The sequence below is a fragment of the Rhinolophus sinicus genome, chromosome 2, assembly GCF_057876585.1.
Source record: "Rhinolophus sinicus isolate RSI-liver-muscle chromosome 2, RSI-T2T, whole genome shotgun sequence".
Classification (NCBI taxonomy): Eukaryota; Metazoa; Chordata; class Mammalia; order Chiroptera; family Rhinolophidae; genus Rhinolophus; species Rhinolophus sinicus.
In genome coordinates this window covers 56,081,374-56,107,730 of record NC_142502.1, presented here as the reverse complement: position 1 = coordinate 56,107,730, position 26,357 = coordinate 56,081,374, and the positions used below count along the sequence as shown (strand labels likewise).

Below are 26,357 nucleotides of genomic sequence, written 5' to 3'. Positions count from 1 at the left end.
GAGTCCCTGGTTCTGAGACTTGAGGACTTTGTAAGAAGAGCCACAGCCTCTAAACATTCCATAATCTAAGCTAACATTCCTGAGGAAGGAGGTATCCGTCTTTTGGTTAGAAGTCTGAATGGAAACTTCACCAATCCGAGTCTCTTTCCACTACCAAAATCTTGCCTGTCTTTCTAGTGGTCATCATGTCTGTACATCTTTCTAGGAAGAATCTCAACACAAAGAAACTACCATCATTTGCACTATTTAGATCTTAAAAGTCTCTTATTGGCCCTGGCCTCTGGGAGCTGTGTACCCTCCCGGACTGCAGGATTTCTGCCCTATATTCAGAAGTGCTCTGAGGATACAAGGACCAATAATACTTAATAAGGATATTTGGTGCATTTCCTGTGTTTCCTGCTTGCAAATGAGAAACACATGACTTCAGGCCATAATGAGGATATTCATGTTTTATCTTGTGCAATAGCATCTATGTAAATTACCTGTGCTGAGAAGTGTTTAGGAATGCTGAGCCTAGTATACCAAGATGAAGATGTAATGAACAATGTAGACAGATGACCAAAGCTTAGGGCAGGAGTCCATACAAGAGTTGAGGACAAGCTAAATGCAGGTCCAGAGGCAACAGGGTGAATTACCAAGTACAAGTTAGGTTGAATGGGACAATCAGATTCTAAAGGAAAATCCTTCATGAATGGAGGAAAAAACAAGGTGAAGGAAACAAGAAAGCACAGGTAAGATGATACTACAATGTGAAAAAAAGCTGGAGTTCCAGTGTCCGCTCAGATGTTGGTCTAAATTCTTGTATCATGAAGTGTTGACTTCATGCATCCCATGGCCTCTTAAAATTCAATTCACCACTTGGAGCACTGGAGGATTTGCAAAATAATATCCACCTTCTAGAGTTATAAGAGTCAGAGAGTATATATTTACATAGCTATAGTATACTTGCGTCATCTAGCAGGCATCAAATAAATGATGGGATGCAATCATAATGATGGCCATTAATATGATTATTTGGTTGTGAATGTTCTATAGCAGGGGTGTCCAAACTGCATCCCGTGGGCCAACTGAGGCCCGTGATCCATTTTTTATTGGCCCACAGCAAATTCTAAAAATATATTTAGTTTACTTAAATAAACCAGATGAGGCAATATGTACTTCATCTCGAGTGAGTGGCCCGGCTGTTTGTGTATTTTACCGCATATGGCCCTTGGTGAAAAACGTTGAAAAAAGTTTGGACACCCGTTCTATAGGCTTTAAACAGCACCAACAGTCTTAGCCAGGAGCTGATGACTGAAATAATTATTGACAACACTTACCTTGCTTCAGCCAACAATGAATCTTTATTTAGTATTTAAAGCTTAGCATTTGTTCACTGAACAAAGCAAACTTTTATTTGTAAAAAGTCTGAGCTAGCTGCCAAAAAACATAGCACCCCATATATACACCATAATATTATTAATACCTGTTTTTATGTGACCATTCATCTTTATTTTAAACAGCCAGTATTTTAAAGATTTGTTACTAAATATAAGTTCTCACAATACTACAGTGATTTGGCTGAAGCAAGGTAAGTGTTGTTCTCCTAAATTTTCTTTTTTGTTCTCATAAATTTTCTCTTTTGTTCTCCTAAATTTTCTTTTTTTATTGAATCAACCCTTCATTCTGGCACCATGTTAACATACCTTTTGGTCTATTATGTATGTGACATCTGGATTGACTCTTTATTTCAAGTTTCTTCATGGCAAAGACAATGAGCACAGGGAGCATACTTAATAAATGTTACATAATAATAACTATTAAATGTTCTTTTAAAATCTCAAACAGCTTTTTATCTTTAGCTTCTACTTTGAGATAATTATATACTTCCCCAAAGCTATTTATAGCTCCCATCAGGAAGAACAGCTGAAAAAAAAATGTGTTCCCAGTGCTGCCAAAAGTATGGTGAAAGTGATTTCAACTCTGAATTTCTATTGCAAGTGTTCAAATGACATTCAACATATGGATGTCTAATTCCAGCAATAGAAGACTTTTCCCATCTAACTCTCCTTGATGGAGATTTACATTTTCACCATATCACCGTTGTCATTTATTTATCAACAAACTGAGGTTACACAAAACAGTTATAGAAATATGCCTTTTATTTGCCGTTATCAGTCCATCTGTATTTATGTTCCTCAGCTAATGAGTCAGCTCCTCCTTTTCCCCTTTGAAGCCTGAACCCCTGAACATTTAGTCAAGACAGACAAAATGTAGTCACATATCAGCCTTACAATTAGGACGTACAGAAGAACTTCCTCCATGATGTGATTTGCACATCATACAGTCAAAAAATTATATACATATGTGCACTCCTCTTAGGGTTGCCAGGTGTAGCAAAGAAAAGTTTAGCAGCCCTAGCTACTCTACCCACTCATTCCCCAAACTGGCAGATGCAGTGTCAGAGAACCCCCAGACTGCCTTCTCCCCTAAGTCAAGGAAGCAGATTGATTTGACTAAGTCAAATAGGCAGGTCACTGCACTTGGAGATTAAAGACCTGCGTGCTGGTCTCAGATTTTGCCCCTTAGAACAAACTTGGTTTGGATAAGTCTGTGATAATTTTTACCACCAAGATTCTATCATCAAAATGTCCATTTCCAGACTTTTGGAAATCACTACTCTCTGTGAGCCATCATGCTAGGTGCTGGGGAAACAAACAAGCACAGGTCCCTGCTATCAGGGAGTGTAGTTTCTAGTGAGACAGAAACATGTGAACTCAAGGGAGGAAGGTGAGGCTAGAAATCAAGACCTAGCTGATGTGGTGTTTTGTTGTTGTTGTTGTTGTTGTTATTGTTTTTGGGGATGTAATCTCACATCTCTGTCAGATTACATTGCTGTATTTCCCTTCAGTGTGCATCTTGTTGTACTCTATATTTGTTTTCCTAAGAAGCCTTTGCCCTTGAAAGAGATCAAATAGACCTGTTGCTTGGTAATAGCAGCCCTCACATGGATGAACATAAGGTATTGTGATGTCTTGCAATCTAAGCTAATCATAGCTTTAGAGACTATAAATACCTTTGGGGAAGTCAGACAAGAAAACTCTACCTTTCTTTCTGTTGGAGAAAAGTGTCTCCTATGCCGTTTGCAGTTACCTTGCTCATTAGGTGAGTCCTAGACGAGGAGGTGAAAGAAATGCCCCAGCTACTGACAGTTTCCCGAGGAGTCCCCAGAATCCAGAAAGGAAAAGTTCTCCCATTGTAAGTCTGGTGGGGCAAAAGTGATAGCAACACTCACCTCGCTTAGGTCCCCTCAGAAGTTTAAGTCCAGACTGAGGAGAACAAATTCTGAGCCACATACTGGGAAGCAGTAGTTCCTGGCCTTGTCACAGTGATCTGCCATATTCCTTTGTCCGTGAGCTCAGCTGGTTTTTAGTGGTTGGGCCTGGGTGATGAACTAAAAAATAACAATAATAAAAATAAATATTTTCTTAAAAATGTAAACATTCTATTATTCTTCTTTCTACTAATAAACATGTACCTATTAAATTACAATACTTTCCAGGATCATTTATCTGGTCTCTGTTTACTTGATTATGGTTTTTCCAAACCTTGCAACCTCACTATCCAGCCTCTCTCTCTCTCTGACAGTAAAACCTCACTGACTTGAAGTGAAATGGGAAAAGATCTAAAGTTGGGAGCTGTCAAGCTGTGTTTGAATCCCAGCTCTACCTCCTAATTGCTGTGAGAATTTGGGCATGTCACTTAATTGCTCTAAAACTGTTTCTTCGTCTGCTTATTAGGGTATAATATATTTGAAAACCTCTAATAGGGGAACTGTCATAGAACAGATGGCAAGAAAAATCACACAATTAAAAATATTTTTCATCATTTTCAAAAATATATAATAAACTACAGTAACGGTTCTCTGGTACAGTTTTGTTTTGTCTTGTTTGATGCAAATGATTCAATTGATTAAGCAGTTCTGAGTCCTTTACCAATCACAAGTTAATGGGTATCTTAAAACACTGCCATTTTATGTCAGGCTAAAAGAGTTCTGGTGACACAGCAGGAGTGTCAAAGCTGGCACAAGGACCTGGGGCTTCTGACTTTATCACCACCACTTCCTCTCTCAAGTAGTCTTGGCTACAAGAATAAACCCCAGTACTTCAGACAAATCAGTATATAATTGAACCCAAATTATGCACCAGGTGACAGCTTTTCCAAAAGGAGTTCTGGGATCTATGCAATTTAAGGTAAGTGTCTGGGAGTTAGAGTGTCCCTAAAATTTCAGCCATAGTCAGCAAGTTCCATGAAAGTTCTGTGACTTTAGAGACGGTGTGCCCATGGTGCCCAGAGGCCCACGCAGCCTGACAGCCTCTTCCCTGACTTAGCCAAGTATCGTCTATGAGTTCAAACCAAGAACAAACCAACCTAGGCTTTGTGTTAACATCTACAACTTTGTGTGTAGGTTTTGCTGCTATGATTATTTATTATTTAATGCATGGAGAGTATAATCATTCAGTATGATGCTTAGAAAGGTCTTCTTACTAGACTCTCAGTTCTCTTATCAGAGGATAATAGGATCAAGGTGGCCTAGAAAAATATGACATTAGGCATTGGTTTGAAAGCAAGCTATGCCTCAAAACGTTACTTAATCTCTTAGGAACATAATTTCCTCAGTTGGAAACGGGAGAAAATACTGTGAATTAAAAGAGATTAAGTGTATTTTGACTGCAATAAGTGGCTAAAAAATGGCACCCATCATCATTATTACAATTTACATACTTTTATCCTGAGAGTTAATGTTAGAACTATCAATGCTTTCAAATTCCTTAAAAGGTATCATCCTTGACAAGTATCACAAATAATGAAAGCTCACATAGAAAGGAAGTTGGTCTACATAATCATCTGAACAACTATTATTCCCTTTTGAGAACTTTCAAAATAGATACAGTGAAAACCAGGGATAAATATTGTGCCTTGTGATTACATGAATCTGAATGGAACGCGGTCAGAACGTGTATCCCATCCTCTGCCACAAGCTTACCTTGGTCGTTTTATTAACCCCAACCTGAGATTTGTATGATTGAGCTTTCTGGACTACCACTACAGCGTCATGAAAGAATTTTATTACGTTTTAAATGTGGGTGATCATTGCGATGATCTTTGGATGTGTCAGCTTGGCTAAGCTACAGTCCGCAGCTACTCCATCAAACACTGACCTAGGTGTTGATGTGAAGGTAATCTGCAGATGTGACTAAAGTCCATAATCAGTCCATATTAACAGAGATTATTTTAGATAATCTGGGTGGGCCTGATTCAATCAGTTGAAAGGCCTTAAAAGCAGAACTAAGGCTTCTTTGAGGAAGAAATTCCACCTGTGCAGCAGCTTCAGTTGTGCCTGTGATTCCCAGCCTGCTTTACCTGATGGCCTGCTCTTTGCAGCTCAGATTTGCCTAGCCAACCCTACAATCATGTAAGCCAATTCTTGTAATAAATCTCTTAATAAATCTCTCCTATACCATGTTTCCCTGAAAATAAGACCTAGCCAGACAATCAGCTCTAATGTGTCTTTTGGAGCAAAAATTAATATAAGACCAGGTATTACATTATGTTATGTTATGTTATGTTATATTATATTATACCTGGTCTTATAGTAAAATAAGATCAGGTCTTATATTAATTTTTGCTCCAAACGACACATTAGAGCTGATTGTCTGGCTAGGTCTTATTTTCAGGGAAACAGTAGTTCTTCTCTGGTTAAACACTGACTGATAGAGCCAGGAATTTTTTCTGTTTTCTTTTTGCATTAAATCTAACTGCACCTTGATATTTAAGGTAGAAATTGCTCCTAAATATTCTCTTTGTTGTGAATGAATTGAGCAGGGTTCGTTATTTTCATGGTAGTTGTGAAAATGCTTTTAGTTTAACACGTTCTTCAATTTGGCTATATCTTTCTTACCTTTCCGTTTCAGAAGGAACTGTCAATGTAGATTCAATGACAACCTTCTTTTGTAAATCAACCTTCTTTTGTAACTTAAAAGAGAAGAAATATATTTAGCTATTTCATATGAGTGGAAAATAAAACCCTATGTTTAATTGGCAAAACACTGAAACTCATATACAAATAAATATTTGCTATGGATTTAAAAGTGGATTTTAGATAGGCCTTAGACTTTAAAAATGGGAGCAGGGTATGAAATCACTTTGTCAAAATAGGAACAGGCACTGCCATTGCTTTGCCAAGTGACAATGTAATTTTAAATGATTCAACAGTAAAATTTTCATAACTCTTCTAGACAGAATTTCTTAAAACTGTTTCTTAATACTAACAATCTTGTGCCAAGTTTCATTTTATCCTTAACTACCCTGAGAACTTCTAAAACTAAAATACAGTTACACACACAGGTTTTAAGAGCTAATTTGAAAATAAGAACCCAAAAGGAAGCCGGACATTAAACTAAACTCAGATTTTAATTTAACAGAAAGTATTATTCATGACAAATTTCTCTAAGATAAGATGAAGTAGTCCTTAAAAAAAAAAAAAAACTCCACTTTTAGAAATATTAAACATTTATTTTTCTTATTGGGAGCACTTTTCCTGGTTGTAATAAGAATATGCACAAATAACCATACTTTCCGATTTCTAAATGTTAACAACCCAAAATTCAAAGTGGCTTTTTTTCCCCCAATACAGGTCGAGTACTGTTTTAAAATAAATTAATTTTAATTACAAAGTACTAGTACCAATATATATCTAAGAAATGTATTACCATTTACCTGCAATAACAAACATGTGCTTTGATACTTTTATTATAAAAATTGAGTTTTCAATGAAGGCAATTTAACAGGACTATGGTTGACAAAATAAATTTGAAATAAGCAGTTCTTTAAACTTAAACTAAAAACCATGGCAGAATAAAATGTCAAGCGAATGAAAAACTTTCTGTGATATATGCATAAATATTTTATGTAAACAAAAGCAAAGATCAAGAAAAAAATTAAGTGTCTTTGTTAGTAACCAAAATACATAGATTAAAAAGGTTATTTTATTTTTTTCATGCTTCCATTGAATACGACTGGCATAAGCAGAGCAATAGGAATTAAACGAATCTTTACATTCCCCTTATACTCTTCAGAAGGTTACATACGATAAAGACATCTCCCTAAGAGAAAAGAAGGTATTAGCGGAATAAGAATCCAGAAGCCATGACTTTCAAATAGTAAGTCAGTCTTTTTGCTCTACTGTTAAGTGAGATGGTTTATCTGAGTTTGGCCAGTTGAAAGAAGGTAAAGCTAACACTGGCGAGATCCAGCACTAACACACATGGCAGCAAATTAGGCACAATGATACATACATTTTTTCTTCTGGATGTGGATTATCCATGCACTAGGAGATAATGGCTTCCAACACAAAACCAACATCTTTGTATAAAACAGACAATATTGAAATGGGTATATTTTTTGACTGGAGTGTTTCTTGAAGTGTGTCCCCAAGACCACCTGCAGCAGAAACCTACAGAGCGCTCAACAAAATAAAAGTGCGCGTTCCTGGGCCCAACCCAGCCCCTCTGGGAGCCCTGGGAGCCTCTGGGAGCATCTGCATAGTTAACAAGCCCCCTGGGGATACTTAGACACATATTCATATTAAAGTTTGAACATCACTACTCCAGACCATTGGGGATTTCTTTTGACTCTTTGACTACAAATATTTCACTATCCCTTTCATGCTTCTTACTTATTAGCCAGAAGGAAAATAAAAACTTTTCTGATTATGTCAGTCAGCAGTGATAATTAGTAGTGGTATTTTTTTCCCCCTCAAGAAAATATAGGGGAATAGGCAACAAACGAGTCTGCACCTAAATTTTTCAAAGGTACCCCATAGTACTTCTTTTTTTTAAAGCTTTCACATTATATACATAATAGAAATGTTCAAAATGATTTGTAAACTATCATCTGATCAAGATTATCCAGGGTAAGGGCGGCCGGATGGCTCAGTTGGTTAGAGCGCGAGCTGTGTACAACAAGGTTGCCAGTTCAATTCCCACATGGGATGGTGGGCTGCGCCCCCTGCAACTAAGATTGAAAACGACGACTGGACTTGGAGCTGAGCTGCACCCTCCACAACAACTTGGAGCTGATGGGCCCTGGAGAAACACACTGCTCCCAAAGAAAAGAAAATAAAATATAAAATAAAATAATAAAGTAAAATAAAATAAATAAATGGAAAAAAAAAAAAAAAAAACAGGTGTGGCTTAGATTGAAAAAAAAAAAAAAAAAGATTATCCAGGGTAAAGGGAACTGCTGTTCAGCGTTGCTGAATTCTCACAAAGGCCCCTTTCTTTTTTCTTTCACAAACACGGAGCATCTCAGCAGGCACTCCACAGCTCTCACTAAATGAGGCACTGCCTACCAAGCAGCACAAAAGTACCGAAGGATTGCTCATAAAAAAAGGACAAAGAAAATAAAGCTCAGTTTCAACTCCAATCAAGAGTCTCAAGACCCACTGCCAATATGTAAGATGAATACAGAGCATGCTGTCTTTGCTTAGAGAAAGTCTAATTTCAGTATACTTATTAATATCTGCTGAAATCCAGTTTACATTGAAAATGGAAAGCATGATACACTTCAGTGTGTTACTAGAGTATTTATGTTCTATAAGATCCATAGGTACACAGTAATTTTACCTGCGAATAATATAATCTAGAAACCAAAGAGGTAGGTGACTATCATCAGAAGATGATCCCAAAACAACATGTTAAATGATACGCTTGAGTCCCCAAAGATTTCTTTAACTGGAAAATGAGTTCCAACACCATTGCAATTGCCTCAAGAGCAGCATTTCCCAGGTCTTTTGTGGTGTCCTCTATCTTCTGAAGTCCTAACTCCTGACACTGTACCACATGCTTTTCAGATGTTCAATGTTAAGAAATCACTAATGAAATAAAACGTAAAGAATTAATACTGGAGACCAGAGTAAGGCTGCTGTCAGCTGGGCTCTTCAAAAATCTCCACTCTCACGTGGAGGAATGCCCATTAGAGTTGGGACAGACCTCAGATTCACCTAATCCAACTCTAGTAGGACAACTGAAGAAACAGGGGCTCATTCTTCCCACTGGTTCACAAAGCACTAAAGTTCTGAAAAGATGCTATAAATCCAGAAAGTGTTCACGGTTAACATACCTATTTATAAGGCCCATGATGTAGCCAAGAGGCGACACTTTCAGCCCTATGGCCTTAGGCTGCAGCCCCATCCCTGTCGGCCGTTCTATAAAGTGGATCAGTGGTTACAGAGAGAAGGGAACCAAAGGGTCTGGATGCACCGAGCAGTACACATCATCAGCAAGAGAAAAATAATTTGAAACCCCAGACCTGCCCTAGTACAACTTGCTCTATGTTTGGAACAGGGCTGATTTTTGCTTCTCTGTAGGACACTCACCAACTGAGCACATTCACAAACTCCAGCTCTGCTATGGGCGAGCACTGGGCCACAATGCTGTTCTGCCTTAGAACATTTAGAAACAGCTGGAAACTGGAAACCTCCGAACCTGCAAGGCCAAACCTACATGCAGCTGCATGTAACTTCTCCATAATCATCAGTCACTTGTTTTTTAAACAAAAACAAAACAAAAAACAAAACAAACAAACCAAAAAATCACCTTTCCTTATAGCTTTATTTACCTAAGATTTTAAAGTTCCAGTGTAAAAGTGTGGTTGTAAACGATTTCATTTTTATATTTTCCAGACTTTCTGTAATGGTCTCACATTTCTTTCGCTAATTAAAAATGAAGCAACTTTTTAAAAGGTTTTAGTCTAAAAAAAAACACGAAATGAAAAGACATACAAAGTTCCCTCTCAACTACAAATATCTAAACCTGCCAGATATGTCAGTGTGTCCCAGTGAAGTAGCCGTCTCAGGACTCCGACAGATTCCCAGCTCCACCATTAACCCTGGGCAGGGTTTTAGTCTCTCTGAGACTTGCTTGCTTTATCTGTAAAAAGGAAGAAATAATACCTGCCTCACAGGATGCTGTGAGGAAAAAATGATACACAGTGCCTGGCACGTGGTTGGTGTCCAATAAATGGTAGGCCCTTCTCCCCGCTGGACTCAGTGAGAATCCTTGAGTAAAAGGAATCACCACAGGCTGCACTACTTGCCACCCCCTCACTGCATCCCATTTAAATTTGCAAGGGTGCTCTGTCTCTGCAACTTCGCCCTATTGCTCTAAAGAATCGCTTTGTGCTTCGAAAATTTTCTACATGTTTATGTTCTCTCCTTTAAAACTGTACATGCAGATAAAACATTTAAAAAACTATCTTCCTACAAATGATAATGCAATATTCCTAAAGCATAAATATTCCTAAAGCATAACATGTCGCCTATAAAATCAATTCTGAAAAACATGACTGAATTAGTTGGTACGTTGTTTCTTAAAGTGCACCAAAGAAAATATTAATGACTTTTAAAATGTCACTAACCCCCTTGGGTTTGTTTGTTTGTTTTTAATAAAAGTAAATATTTATTTACTGAAATGTATGTGGTTTTCGGCTCCAATGTGATGGCAAAAAGCAGCAGTGTCTTTCAGAAAAACAAACAAAAAAAAAGAATTAATAAAGTCAATTAAGCATACCTTAGCAGCATACAAAACACCTACAATTCAGTGTAACTGCAGGCTCAATAAAGCCCAATCCTGATTCCTAGTTCAAAAACAAAGTCAATCAAAGAACAACAACAACAAAAAACCATCTCCCCACCCTAAATCTAGACTTTCTCTTGAACCCAGGAGGTAACATTTGTGATTCTTTCCATATTGTGTATCCTGGGAAACGAAATTATAACTAGTCACAATTCTTTCTTTACACTGCACACACACACACACACACACACACACACAAACCTATTAAAAATACAATAAAGTGTAAGTGGAGAAGCCATGTAAAAGAAAATTCAAAGTCAGATAAAGAACAACCATCACCCAAAATGTCAGTCAGTTCCAATATTCACACCACCGTCCGATGTTCCCCACACACGTACACAGCACTGGGGCGTATCCGGCGCCTTGTGTGACCAGGGAGCCGCGGTAGAAATTTGAAGGACTTAGGCATCATGTCCAGGCAGGCGTCATGGAATTTCTTAATCCTCCAGTAGTAAATCAGTGGGTTCAATGCAGACTTGAGGTAGCAGAGCCAAAGTAACCAGGTGCTGATCTCAAAAAAGTTGTGCTGATAGTAAAAGTGCTTACTGAACGTCGCCACAAGGCTGTAAGTGGTGAACGGGGCCCAGCACACAATGAAGACCACGAAGAGAATCAGAATGGTAGTAAAGGCACGCGTTTTAAAGCCCATGTCGATGCTCATCTGGAAGGGTCTCTGGAGACTCATGAGACCCAGTTTGCTGGCCTGGCGGAGGCATATACCCTCAGGGTAGCTATGGATCCTCAAGGCGTTGTGCCGAAGGGTGTTGAGTATGCCCATAAATGAATACAGTATCACCAGGAAGGGTATAAAGAAAGACATGAGAGAAATCAGCACCACGTAAGCCTGGTAACCCGGATTAGTTGTGTATCCAAACACACACTGGGGGGCTCGGGAAGGTATCTGTAGGTCTGGGTTTCCTACAGCCAAAGGAAAAGCTACACAAAAGGACGTCGCCCAAGAAACTGCAATCAGAACCTTAGCCCTATATGGATTGAGCTTATCCTGCCTCTGGACTATAATAAGGAACCTATCAATGCTAATGATGAGCAGGATGGTCACTCCCTCTATCACAAACAACCAGAAAAACATAGCAGATACCCTACAGAAGAATTTCCCAAAAATCCACCTGGTAGTAAGAATAGTTACCAAGGCAAAGGGCATGTTCAACACTGCTAGTGACATGTCAGCAAATGCCAGGCTGGCCAGGAGGATGTTAATGGCAGATCGCATGGCAGCCTTTTGGTAAACCATGAGGCAAACCACCAAGTTCCCAAGAAAAGACACGAACAGAATAAATATCATTATAGCAGAAAGGATGATCTGGAGAGGCAAGTTTAGGCTCTTAAAAACTGCTGGTGCTGGGGGTACAGCTGTGCTATTCGCTGTCAAGGAACTCATCCCAGTGGGAGCCAGGGTTTCAAAACTGTATCTAAGCAGTGGACCGATGCCAGCTTGCTGGAATGGTGGAGGGACCGTAATATTCATGTACGTGTTTTCATAGACCACGAACGTTGTGTTGGTGGCCCCAGTTTGGGACGCAGTCAACACCGCGGAGAAGACCATGGTTTCAGTAGGATGGAAGTGGCCAGCAGATAACAGGATGTTCTTCAAGCATTTCAACACAGAGCAGCAGTATCATGTTTCATTGATGGGCTTGGAAACACGTTCTGGAAAACACACATAGAGTTCCATCTTCCACAGGAGTCCTTTTGCCTGAAAACAAGCCCAAAACATGAAAAAGTAAATGAGAAATGAGCTTTGTAAACAACATTTGACTTTTTACCTTTCATCATGAAGGATCAGTTTGGGTTTTCTTTAACCCTTTAAAAACATTTAAGACTCTAGCCTAGTCAGCATTAAAATATTGTGTTCTGTTGTTTTATTTTTAGTCAACCATAACAGAAATTTCATGACATTCATATATGAAGTGAAAGTGAAAAAATGTATTAAAAGTCAAAAGTTCTAATTTTATTGTTATTATTATTATTATTATTTTTAATTTCCAGTAGCAGGATGGCTTTTCCACAGTAATTATTAATACACATTTTATTATCTGGTTCTCCTGAGAGTACTAATATTTTTCTTAATAGCTCTTTGGTACCAGTTCAAATTGCATTTCTACATTAGCACAAAACTAATTGACAAAAATCCCTGAACTCAGTTTCCTATTTAATACTTTTGTTATAACAACCTGATAAGTAGGTACTACGTACATAGGTTATTTTCTATGGAGGCCCAAAAGAGTTTCCTGGCTTTCTATTTCTTTGTGTTTCTTCCCAGAAATCCCACCATCACCATACTAGAAAAGTTATTCAAGAGGAGAAGAAAAATTATACATAAAAAGTCTTGGTCATATTTTCAAGACTTCTTTTCTTTCTCAAAAACTCTCTTTGCTTCTCATATACTCTTTCTGCCCATGCCCTCCCATTTCCATTTTTTATTTTCTGATAGTTACTTCTATTTTCTCAATTTCTTCTCCCTAAAACCAACTTCATTGTCTGTTGGAAACTTGATAGAGATGTCAACCAAATAATAAGGAATTCTAAAGGAAGTAACCAGAAAAATATTCAGGAGAATCTATTCCAGAAAACTTACAGATATTTGGTTATCTTACTCCAAAAAGTTTCTTATCGCCTTTCTCTTATCCTTAGCCCAACTTCTGTAACACTAGAGTTTTCTGTAAGGGACTTTATTAAACTACTATCTTACTAATGCATTTTTGTGGTGTTGGGTCCTCCTTCCTTACTGCAGAGGTAACCTCCATTAATTAGAATTCTCTGGATTTCTGGGTAGATTCCTTTAATAAATCCCAAAAGATCAGGAAAACATAAATGCACAGTAAGTTTAAAACAACACTGTAATTTGCTCTTTATTTGGACTGAGAATTAGTCATTGATTTACTAATTTCTTGGGATGTGTAGGTTGGAGGCACCAAATTTGAGAGACCCAAGATCCAGCACTGTATCCAAATCATGGGCTCTCAACCATACTTGTCTCTCTCCAATACCCTTTGTTGTCAGAGCTACCTTTATGAATAAGAATACTAACACTAATTTTACTATTTACTCTCACGTTTATAGTTTAATTTCTTTTTCCCTACTAGACTTTATCCATCTTCACATATTCACTTAGAAATGCAAAACATATCTGGATAAGATGCCACTCTCTCAAACTTTATTTAGCACAATGGGCCAATGGTTAGGGGGCAGTGGTAGTTGGAAACCTGTATACCATAATCACCATAAGTCTCTTTAGAACTACCTAAATATACATACAAAGAAGAAAAAGACTGTGCTTGCTACATAAATCAGCCTCAATACAAGTCTATCTCTATAGAAAAATTGTAAGTAGGCAAATGTATATCCTAAGCCTAATATAACAGCATAATTGTGCTTGACCAAGTAAACAAACACATATCCACTCTGAAGTTACACAGATGTTCTCTTTGAGTACGGACTAGTTATCTTGCTATGTTTATTCCTTTATGCTTCTGAGTACTTAAAAACAAATTTCTAAATGTTTTAAGGCGAGTTTTGTGCCCTATGTTGTCAGGTTGATTATTCAGTGGCTGTGGTCACATTGGTTGTGGTGAGTGGAAATCCATATTGCTGAGCCCATGTACAATCTTAGTTCCTGCTGCAGTGGCCACTTTGTTCGTGAACCCTTTGAGAAAGAACAAGAATGAGGGAAAATGTTGATTGACCTCTGCAGAATGGATCATCTTGTCTACCTGATTATTTAGCTCCTTCTCTTTGAGGTTGCTGTTTAGTGAGTATTTACATGACCAGCCAGCCAAACCATTAGCTACTGTCCATGAATGTGTGTAGATCTGTACCTCTGGCATGTCTCCTTTAAAATGAACCACGAGGTACTGTTCAAAGTTTTCACTACCAGGAGGGCTTCCGTTTGCTATGTCTTTCAGGGCTCCTGAGTGAGGCTGTCATATTACAACTTCTTGCTCTTATGGGGGCACCAACATGTCATATAGAGCCATCTCTACATTAGGCCTGAATTTCTCTACTTTAGTTAACTGGTCATAAGGAGATCACAGGTGAAGTTTGAAGAGAGGATCAGTGTAGCAAGAATAGGAGCTATGGGAATCTGAGCCACTTGCTCATGTTACCTAACCAGGCCCTTAGGACCCACCAGGCCTGATTTCATACATATACTTCTACTTAAGGTTGATGTGCTCTGTACACATACAACTTACGCTGGAAGGTTCCATAGCACTAAGCTCATGTGGACTGCTCCTGTTGCAGAGCTTTGTTCAATAATCCTAAAGGTCTGTGTTGTGATTCACTTCTAGTGGGCTTGCAAAATGCCATACAAAATTCCTGTCTTCCACAGGGACTTAAAACACCAGTGAACTTGTTGTGTGATATAGCCCGAGGCAGAGCAGCTGCTATGGCAGTATGGACCTGTTGCTGGGCCTTCTCTCAGTAAATGTCCTATGCAAACCTGGCAACTTGTCAAGCTACTTGATAAATGGGTCAGAATAACATACCCACATAAGGTACATGATGCCTTCAAAATCTAAAAAAGTCTACTAAATGCTGTGCCTATTTTTTAATGGTAGAAAGAGCCAGCTATTGGAAGAAGTACCTTGACACACTACAAGACCCCTAGAAAATTTAGAGATGGCAGGCAGGCCTTTGAATTTTTGTAGGAATTCTTCCCCACCCTCTGTCATACATGTGTCTTACCAAGGTGTGTAAGGTAGTCACTACTTATTGCTCAGTCAGCATAGAATGGGAAACGTGACATTTTTATGGAATGGAGAGGCAATCAAATCCCTGTGGATTAGATTATGGCAGTGTGGTAGAGAACTGATAGAGCCTGAGGTAGAACAGTAGGGTGTCAGCTGGGGGCAAACTGCTCAGGTGTTCTTTGCAACACATGCTCATATAAAGAAAAAACAATAATTTGTCAGATTAATAGCTACTCGTATATACTGGATTCCAGGGAATACGTTGATTTAGTTCAGCAATGAAATTACATCTGGTACAACATCTGAACTTTACAAAATCCATCTGTTTTCTGTAAGGCCAAATAGGCAAGTTGAATGTGGATGTGATAAAACATGAAGTGCCATCAAAATACAACATATTATAAGTATGATCTTCCTATAGCACTTCAACTACTTTATGCAATCAATATTTTTATTGTACAACATTAGTGGGAGTATAAACTGGTACAACTTTTAAAAAAGATACCCAAGAAGTATTTTTCAATATTAACACGTTGCGTACGGATCACGAGAATCTTCACGAGGGATTTAAACCCCGCCGTATGCAACGTGTTAACAATAAGCAATTTAAATATTGTCTGTAATTCTGTATTATAGAAATAATAGTAGAAACATGCAAATAAGGATATTTATTGCATCATTATTGAAGAGTGAAAATCCAGACCCCTTTTAAATGCTTATCAATAAGATAATAGTTAAATGAATTATAGTACACACATACTAGAAAATACCATGCAGCTATCATAGACAATAAATTAATCTATAAGTGACACCAAAGAATATTCATCACACACTGAGTGAGAAAAAAAATCAACTTGCAGAATGACATACAACATAGCCCCATTTTTTTTGTTGTGTATGTATGTAGATGTATTTATGTGTATGTACATGTACATGCATAGGTATATGTATATGTATTAGACAAATAGAAGAATATACACCAAACTGACAAAAAAGATATCCTCTCTGATGTGAAAGTAAGGGTGCAAAATTTATTTTCATCATTTACTTTTGGTTTTGTAGAATTTTTTTCACATCAAACCAATACCGATCTTTACTCTTCTGTCACATTTTCTTCACCTGTTTCCTGTATAAAAGTCCTTGAGGATGCAGGCTGCAGCCCATCTTCTCTGTAACCTATCAGGCCTAATACAAAGCTGTGCACTCTAGTAATGCTTAAAATGCAATAACCACTTATCACACCCTTTAACCATGGAGAAGAGAAGCAAACCATTCAGTTTGTGGATCCTCTCGACTACTGGGCCCTTGATTCAAGCAAAGGCCCTTGATTCAAGCAAAGGCCCTTGATTCAAGCTTCTCAGGCTCCCAGCAGAGATCTCCCAGCTCTCTGTACACGCTCTAAAAGTTGGCCTTAAATCCATAGAGCTTAGGTTTCTGGAAAGGGTTGAGCAGCACCACTGTGAAACAACTGCTGTTCTGGAATTCTTCTATCCATTAAGGAGAAAAATAAACACACAATCGGCTGCCAGTAAAGATCAGCAGAGGACTGATGGAATAACCCAAGTGCTCTAGCAAACTCATAACTGACATAGCAGAATAAAAACAGGTGAGAATTTGAAATATTGGCCTTACTTAAACTGTCTGCTTTTGTCTGGAAAACAGCAAAAGCCCAAAATAAAGGAAAATGCCTAAGAGAAAGGACACCTCTTTTCTTGGCTTCCTGAGCATCTCTCTCCCATTCTGGACCAGAGGCTGTGCTACAGGAGAAAAAGTGTCCCACAACTGTCCTCTTCTGGTATTTGCCAAACTATCTGCCAAGAAGAATTTCAGTCCATCCTAAAGCCTTCCTTCTTTCACCCTTATCTTTCCTCTCATTCCGGAAAGAAAGAAATTGAAACTAAGAGAGGAAAGAGACCATGTAGCACACACAAGTCCATATTCTTTGCTTATGACAAGCCCTCACTACATTGTCTAGAGACTCTAATTAGAAAAGGGGCATATCAGACAAAGAACACACCAGGATCAAGGCAAGTATACTCTGAGTATAATCCTGAATTCTCTTATGAGGTAGGTGGAACCAGAAGTAAAGAACCAGGCATTTCACCTCAGAAGTAGACAAAATTTCAACTTTATTTCATTCAAAACAAAACAAAACAAAACAAAAAAGCAATCACTTTCATTGGACAATCTGCTTTAAAATTAAAAAAGAATAGTCTAAACATAAATTTATACCACTATATCAATGTCTACTTTTTTGGCTAAATTATGTTTCATTTATCTATAGGTAGTGTAAAAGGGCACTTTGGATAAACTAACCGAAAGAGAATATGTAACAATCAAGTGGAGTGGGTGGGTAGGGTAGGGAAAGGCTTATTTTAAGTTATTTTTATAAAGAAAAAAATCATCATTGCACTAAAATTTCACTTATTTTCAAGGTATATCTACTTTTTAAAACCTATATGCAACGAAACTAGAGGGAAAAATTCTGTGTGCACACTTTAAGTATGAACCATAAGCAGTGTTCTTTTTCTACCTCTAGTCCATTTCTAACGTATTTCTAATTCCAACCAGAATACTCACCACAAAAAATGAATTTTTCTCATGAATGTTCAAAAGAATATTTAGTTCTTCCATGGACATTTTAAAAATTAGATTATTAAGCATGAGGATTTATTTCCATTCATGTTACTTTTCCCCACAAATACTAAGAAGAAACTAAACTAAATAAACGTCAGCACATCTTCTGTTTTAGAGAATATTCTAAGTGACTTCTGATGACAAAACTGAAACTCAAGTGGCAAGAAAGATCAGCATTTAATAGGAAAGTACATTAATTATAATAAAAAACTAGGAAAATGTATTTTAAGTGGCTAATAGAAGCTTAACCTTCTGGAACCTTTCTAGAAATGCAAAAAGCAAGAGAAATGATGAGCCTATGGGTGATTGGTTCTATTCATATTCCTTTTCTCTCCTATTTCTAGTTCTTATTATTGGGCTCACATTCATTAGCTCACTGTTCTACTGAGAATCTTTACTTGCCTTGAAACTATTATTTGGGACAATAGTCCAATTTAATTCCATCAGCTTTTCTGAATAGTTCAGACACATTATTTACCTGCCACGGATATTTTTCACAATGGTATTTGACTACTGTGTTTCCCCAAAAATAAGACCTAGCCAGACAATCAGCTCTAATGTGTCTTTTGGAGAAAAATTAATGTAAGACCCGGTCTTATAGTAAAATAAGTCCGGGTCTTATGTAATTAACATAACATAACATAACACCGGGTATAATATAATATAATAATATAATATAATATAATAATATAATACCGGGTCTTATATTAATTTTTGCTCCAAAAGACGCATTAGAGCTGATTGTCCGGGTAGGTCTTATTTTCAGGGAAACACGGTATAAATTCAACATTTGGAAAGAAATACCAAGTCTTAGATAACGAACCTAGATTCTTAAAAAAAATCATTATCCTGCCTAGATCTATAACTGCTCTGTTAAAACTTGAATATCTCCTTTTATTGCCTCTCAACTATTGCATAGGGCAAGAGTGACAAGTTTTGTTTTGTTTTTCACACCTAAGGGAGTACATGGGCACTCAGACTGAAATCTGCATGCAAGTTAAAAGCAATATAATTTAGTCTGATTTTAGAAATACACATAAAAAAGAAAATAAAAGGTTTAAAACTTTGTCCTTTTCTTCTCATGCCATAAGCAATCTCCACCCGCCCATTCCTTCAATTACCTGCATGTAAATACCTGACAAGTATGTTTTAATGGCCCAAACCTCACTTCTGAGTTCCAGCCTCATACACCCAACTATTCATTTAACATCTCCAGTAGGATATCTCAAAGGCCCCTCAAATTCTGCATGTCCAAATTAAACTTAGGGGGGTGGGCCCTCCTCCTCTAAGCTACCCCACACCAGTGTTCCCATGATCAGTGACTGGATCACCACTCACCTAGTTTGAAAAGCCAGAAACCTAAGAGTCCTCTTCCTCCCTCAGCTATAATTCATTCTGTCCTCCAAGAACTGTACATTTTAACTCCTAAATATTGTTCCTATAGGGCCACTTCCCTCCAACCCATCCACATTATCCTGTCCAAACTACCAACAAGTCTCATAAGACAGGATTTTTTGCCTAGGTTATTTACAACAGGATTCCCAATACCTACAACTGTGCCTGCCACACAGTTGATGTCCAGAAAACATTTGTTAAATAAATAAACAGCCTCCCGCTAACTCTTCACCCATCCTATTCCCCATTCATTTTGTGACTTCTTACTCTTCCATTACTATGGGAACCTTCTGTGGTCCCCCAACCAAGCCAATCCCCACCCCTATTCTGTTGTCTCATTTCAACATGCACTTCTCTGTGATAACACTTGGTCAGCAGTCATTTTACAATTATCTTTGGCATCCCTTGATTCATGCTTGTGCTTGTGCCCACCCCACTATCCTCCTGCCCCTACTAGAGAGCAAACTCCAGGAAAGCAGAGATGTGATTTTATTTTAGTTAAAATTTATTGGGGTGACAATGGTTATAGGTTTCAGGTGGACAATTCTGTAATACATCATCTATATATCACATTGTGTGCTCCCCACCCAGAGTCAGTTCTCCTTCCATCACCATGTATGTGGTCCCCTTTACCTGTTTCTACCACCCCCTCTCCCCCCTTACCTTCTGGTAACCAGTAACTATTGCCTGTGTCTCTGAGTTTTTGTTTCTTTATTTGTTTGTCTTGTACCTTTGTTGCTTTCAGTTTTATATCCCACATATCAGTGAATCATACTACTCTGCCATAAGGAAAGATGAAATAGTGCCATTTGCGACAACATGGATGGGTCTTGAGATTATTATGCTAAGTGAAAAAATCACATAGAAAAAGTCGAGATGTAATATTTTTTTTGCTCAGCACTGTATCCTGAAATCCAGTTAAGAGCCTGGAATACAGTACACATACACTCAATAAAAAGCTACAGAGTTGTTAACTTGAAAAATTCTGTCATCATTTTCATAACATAATGCCTCCTTCTTTTTATGAAACTCCTGTTTATGAAACCCTTAAAAAAGATTTTGACAGCATTGTGTTTTACTTCTTTATTGGGACATTTAGGATATCTTGTCTATTTGGCAAGCAAGCTGCAGAGATTAGCATAGTAATACACAGGGTTTAGATGAAATCATGTACCTAATGGAAATCATGACCCTCAGGGTAGTTTTCTGTCTTCTGACTAATGAGTCAGAGAGTTGCTATAGTCTGCATGTTTGTGTCAGGTCAAAATTCATATGCTGAAAACCTAATGGCCCCCTGTGACAGTATTACAAGGTGGGGCCTTCAGGAAATGTTTAGGTCAATGAGAGCAGAACATTCATGAATGGGATTAGAGCCCTTATAAAAGAGGCATGAGGAAGCTCCTTCTCCCCTTCTGCCACGAGAGAATACGGTGAGAAGTCAACAATCTGCAACCTGAAAGAAGGCTCCCACTTGACCATGCTGGTACCCTGACCTCAGACTTTCAGCCTCCAGAACTGTGAGAAATAAATTTCTGTTATTTATAAGCCAGTAGCAACAAGTCTATGGTATTTTGTTTTAGCAGCCTAAACAGACTAAGGCAAGAATAAATAGAGGAACACAATTATATTAAACCCAGAGTCTAGAAATTATGTGAACGGAGGCATCAAGTGCAGAGAAACTAGGGGAATATGAGTCTAAGGTTAAAATCTGAGCAGTAATAAAAATAAAACACCTCAATAAAATTCAGAGCATTATAAAAATCTTACAGAGTATAAATAGGAAACTAGGAAATGAGAACAGGGTTGAGAGAAGTTGGGAAAGTGCTTTGGACCCTGTTTAAATGCCACTGTATAGTCACTCAGCCCCACCTGCCACCTGGGCCTCCGTAAGTTCCCTGGACCTCACCTGCTTGTCCAAATCCAACCCCCCACAACCCACCGAGGTTCCAGCTCATCCAAACACTTCACAACGCATATTATAGGCACACTGTGAGGCATGAGATCTGCTTTCCACTGGCTGCCCAGAGTGGCTCTTTAACCCAGTCTAAGAATGAAAGTGGAACAACACTCCTTGGCGTGACTTTTGACCTGGGAGACATAGGGGAAAAAAGGATGACTCTCCCTTACATCCCTGACTGATAACCAGGCCGATGGAGAGTTCTTGAAAGTCTGTCTAGAAGACAATTCACTTGACAAAGTTGTGGCCGAATCAGTAACACACCACCTTGCATTCACTATTCCTTCCTCCCTGCCTCACTTCCCTTTTCCTCTTACTCCTGCTGCCCTGGGATCACACTTCCCAAGGCAACCTTCCAATATTACACTAGGTTTGCCTCAGGCTATGGTTTCTAGGAAACCTCAGCTAAGAAATATAAAAGCACTGAAAAAGAGATACTAATCTAAAATACTCCTGCTAAAATACTAATTTAAATTACTCCTGTTACACTTTTCTTCTGTCTCCTAATTGCAGTTAATGACCTCACTATCTATTTCCTCTAAACGAAAACCTGGGAGTCAAACAGCATTTCTTCTCATCACTCTACCAGCACACCAAACCAGGCACTCTAGCCTGCCAGTTGTACCTCCTAAGAAGTTCTTTAACTGTTTCCCCTCCTCCCACCCCTTTAACCATGTCTCTAGGCCAGCTGTGAAACTCCTAAATAGTCTCTCTTCCTCAGTCTTGCCCTCCTCTTTTAAATCCACCCACCAAACTGTAGCCAGATGAATATTTTGTTTTTAATCACAATCCTAATTATATAAACACTTGACAGATTTCCATCAACTACAAAAATGATGATTTCTTTTTTCTCCTCAAACTTAAGGGATCCAACACCCTCATAACTGATAAGAATTCAGGGGCCAAGGGGATATTGAAGAATGGTCACCAAAAATAGAGGTATAAGAATTTTTAAAGTAAGCATGTATAGTTGTGAGAAGCTTCTCTCCTCTCTGCTCTCCTAGGTTATAATCTATCCACCTATTTGTTGTTTTTTTCTTTGTTTGTTTTTTGTTTTTCCTGATTAGTGTCCCTTCTCCCATCATATGGTAAGAACAGGTCCCTGGGCCATGGCGGTAGATATGTGACTGCCAAGTACTCCATCTCCACGCAGTGACCGTTCTGGGGATTGGCTCATGGTACCCACTGCTCCCTCTAACGACGGGGCCTTCACATTTCTACGTCAGGTCACTCTTACCCTTCCTTTAAGAGATCACTCTCTCCAGGAAGTCTTCTCCAGGCTGCAGACTGGACTAAGCATCTTCTCTCTGTGCTCCAAGTATGCTCCATGCACACGGCCAAGTTAGCCCTGGGCTCTAGATACATTATCTCCCCAGGAGCACTGCACCTGTTAAGTTTTATTAGGTCTTTAATTAAGGCCAGGTGGTGAAGGAAGACTGATTTTAAAAAGTAATCTGGATTCCTTTGGATTAAATACATTCTACCCACCAAACAAAATACCCATCTCTGTGAATCCCTTTAATAAAGAAACAGAACTGTCTCACACGTTAAGATTTAGAGATAATTTTAAACTTAGACGAAAGGAAAGCTACCAAAAAGAAAGAACATTTCCTTCTCCTAATCATCTACTTCTACTTCCTATTTCCCCACGTATATTCCAAATGCTGACTGCTCTTTAACCATCTTTCAACTGATCTTTCAAATGACCAATATTTAGGGCCTAGTTATCTCAGTAAGACATGATTCAGCCACTTGAAGTGATATTTATGAAGACTGTAAAAACATGGAGAAATACGTATAATGTAAAGTCTTAAAAGAAGGAATAGAATATAACATATAAAGTATAATTATAAGTATTTTACATACACACAGGCTCAGCGGAATAATCACCCCAATGCTGAAAGTGACATGTTAATGGTCATAGAAATATGGACTTTTTCTTTACTTTCTACATTTTAAAGTGCTTTTATTATTTTTATGAGAAAAATTTAAAAGATTAACTTAAATCCTAAAAAGTATTTTCAATGTATTTGAAAGAAAGCATAAAGCCACGCCTCATTAAAATTCTAATATAGTATAACCCATCTAACACTGAGCTAAGTGAATGAACTTCACCACCTTTGTGACAGACATATTTTTACACAGAGCTGAAGGACTCAGCCTCATAACTGGTCTGCTACTGGACATCTGAGAGCTCCCTAAAGACGGCACAGGTAGATTCTGAATGGTGTGTTTTTCTTGGTGGGATACACGGTGGTCCCTGGGGGTTACTGGACTGTATGTGAAGCCCACGCTGGGAAACCCATTTACAGGAGGTTCTCCATGCCTGTGCTTTTGGCTAAAGCAGAGAAGGGCAGCAGCTGTTCTGCCCCAGCTGCACTTGCCAGCATCGGCTTTCATTGCTCCTCTTGCTTTAAGTGTCTCCAGCCTCCTCCCTCACCAGTGCTTCTACTTCCTGCAGCGCAGGCTGCTGATGCTCCCGGAAGGACATCTCCATGGCACTGGCTGGCTGATTCTCTTTCCTGTTTCATCTCCTGTGTCTTTGTCTATCTCCTCTCCTGTCACCGATTCTCTCTGATTTGAATGAAAGGATAAGTCTTTAATATGAAGCCAGTTGTTCTCTTGTTCCTTGTCTTTGGAATGTCACGTGAAAAAGTCGCAAACCTGCAATGTTATATAGGAACTTGCTACTCAAAGAGGAGTCCATGGACTAGGAGTATCTACATCACCTGGGAGCTTGCTAGAAATGCATATGGGCTTCAGATCTACTGAATCAGAACCTGCATTTTAAAAAGATCCTGAGGTGATTCCCAGGCTCATTAAAGAGAAGCACTGATTGAGGGGGTCTCTGGCGAGGTTGTTTTCAGTTTCCAAACCTCTGTAGTTCTACTTACACATGTAATGTTGTTCTATCCTGAGGAAAAGTAGAGAGACTATGCCTGCCCTTCACCTTACCAGTAAATCAGGAAGCATGCTCATTCCTCATAGTCTAGCAGCAGGGATGGAGCTGTGAGGTTGTGCAGACTGACCAAACCAGCACTCTGGGAACAGGGCTTTCTTTCTCCCAGGGCTCCTGAGGTTTCGAGAGGTGAAATCAGCTAAACTCTGCACTGGCCTGGAATTGTTGAAACATAAAATAATAGCAATTCCTAAAATGCTAGCTGCTTTCTCATGTTTTATAATAAAATCTAAATTCTGCACTGTTCTAGCCTATAATTCTGGATTGTTTAAATATATAAAGGTTCAGAAATTGGAGAAATTTAGGGGAAACAGTCAGAAAATAAAATACTTTCTCATTGATATGTTCTTGGCCTCACTGGTTTGTAGGTGAGGTAAACACAGAGGAAATGCAACAGCCTCTAATTCATGTTTTTTATATGAATTTAAAAATAAACAAAACACTTAGAAGTGGACATATTAAACAAATTCTAAATCAATTATGGAATTTTGCTCCAATTTAAGTATATCCTCTCCAGCATTAAGAACAACATCTATATTTATGTTAGAATCTCAACCAGACACCAAGTCAAGTAACATGTAGTTTTTAATTACTTTTGACTTTGAGATAACTGTAGATTTACATGCAATTGTAAGAAATGACACAGAGATCCTATTTATCCAGTTTCCTTGAGTTTCTTGCAAAACGATAGTACCTATCCCGGACAAGACACTGAAAATGACAGTAGGCACACAGAATACTTCCATCACCACAAGGATCCGTCTTGTTGCCCCGCCCTCCCACATGCCCACAGTCGTCCCTGACCCCAGGCAACCATTAATCTATTCTCCGTGTCTCTACTTTTGTTATTTCATGATGTTATATGAATGGGATCATACAGTATGTCATCTTTAGGGCCTTTCTTTTCACTCAGCATAAGTCTCTAGAGATTCCTCCAAGTTGTTTCATGTATCTGTAGTTCGCTCCTATTTCTTGCTGAGTAGTATTCCATCTATCTACAACAGTTTGTTTAACTACTCACCCACTGAGGGATATGTGGGTGGGTTCCCGTTTTTTAACAGAAACTATAAAGCTACTAGGAACACGTGTATACAGGTTATTGTGTGAAAATAAATTTTTATTTCTCTATCCTAAATGCTCAAGAGTACAATTATTGGGTCATGGAGTAGTTTCATGTTAAATTTTATAAGAAACTGCCAGTTTTCTAGACTGGCTGTACCATTATGTAGTCCCACCATCAATGTATAAGTCATCCAGTTTCTCTGCATCTGAACAGGCATTTATCGTTGTCACTATTTTCTTTTTTTTAGCCTTTCTAGTAAATGTATAGTAATATCTCCTTGTAGTTTTAGGTGGCATTCACCTAATGGCTAATGAGCTTGACATCTTTTCATGGGCTTATTTACAATCTGTATATTATCTTCAGTGAAATGTCTCTTTATGTCTTGCCCATTTTCTAATTGAATTGTTCTGTTTTTTTACTGTTTTGAGAGTTCTTTATATATCTACATACTGTCTTGTTGGATACATGATTTGCAATTGTTTTCTCATAGTCTATAGCTTGTCTTCTCATCATCAGAACTGAGTCTTACGCAAAGCAGAAATTTCTAATTTTGATGTGGTCCAATTTATCAGTTTTTTCTTTTATGGATGGTGTTTTTCGTGTCCAGTTTAAGAAATATTTTTCTATCCTTAGATCCTGAAGATTTCCTTCTATTTTCCCCCCTTTAGGTTTATTATTTTATACTGAACCATTGAGTCCATGGTTCATTTAATTTTTATGTAACATATGAGGTTTAGGTTGAGGTTCATTTTTTTACCTATGTATGTTCAACTGCTTTAGCACCATTTGTTGAAAAGCCTGTCTTTCCTCTATTGAATTGCTTTTGCCTCTTTGTCAAAAATTAGTAGAGCCTATTTTGTGAATATATTTCTGGGTTCTATTCTGTCCCACTGTTTTACATGTTCATTCTTCCACAAATATCACACTACCTTGATAATGCAGCAATACAGCATTGGGTAGA

At 38.2% G+C, this 26,357-nt stretch overlaps 1 protein-coding gene across 4 annotated transcripts in view; it reads right to left on the bottom strand.

Moving 5' to 3' along the window:
• Positions 1–26,357, bottom strand: part of GPR63 (G protein-coupled receptor 63) — a 58,072-nt gene that overhangs the window by 4,701 nt on the left and 27,014 nt on the right. For 2 of the 4 annotated variants that reach the window (XR_012496687.2, XR_016020219.1), the window contains exons 2-4: positions 11,015–12,390; positions 5,942–6,015; positions 3,275–3,433 (exon numbers count right to left, since the gene is read on the bottom strand). Coding sequence is in view for 1 of the 4 variants with exons in the window: in XM_019743425.3 (XP_019598984.1) it covers positions 10,981–12,240 (1,260 nt within the window). In the remaining 3 variants the exon portion in view is untranslated. Of the gene's footprint in view, positions 1–3,274; positions 3,434–5,941; positions 6,016–9,793; positions 12,391–26,357 lie in introns of those variants that run through there. The other 2 variants (XR_016020220.1, XM_019743425.3) reach the window with 2 other exon arrangements.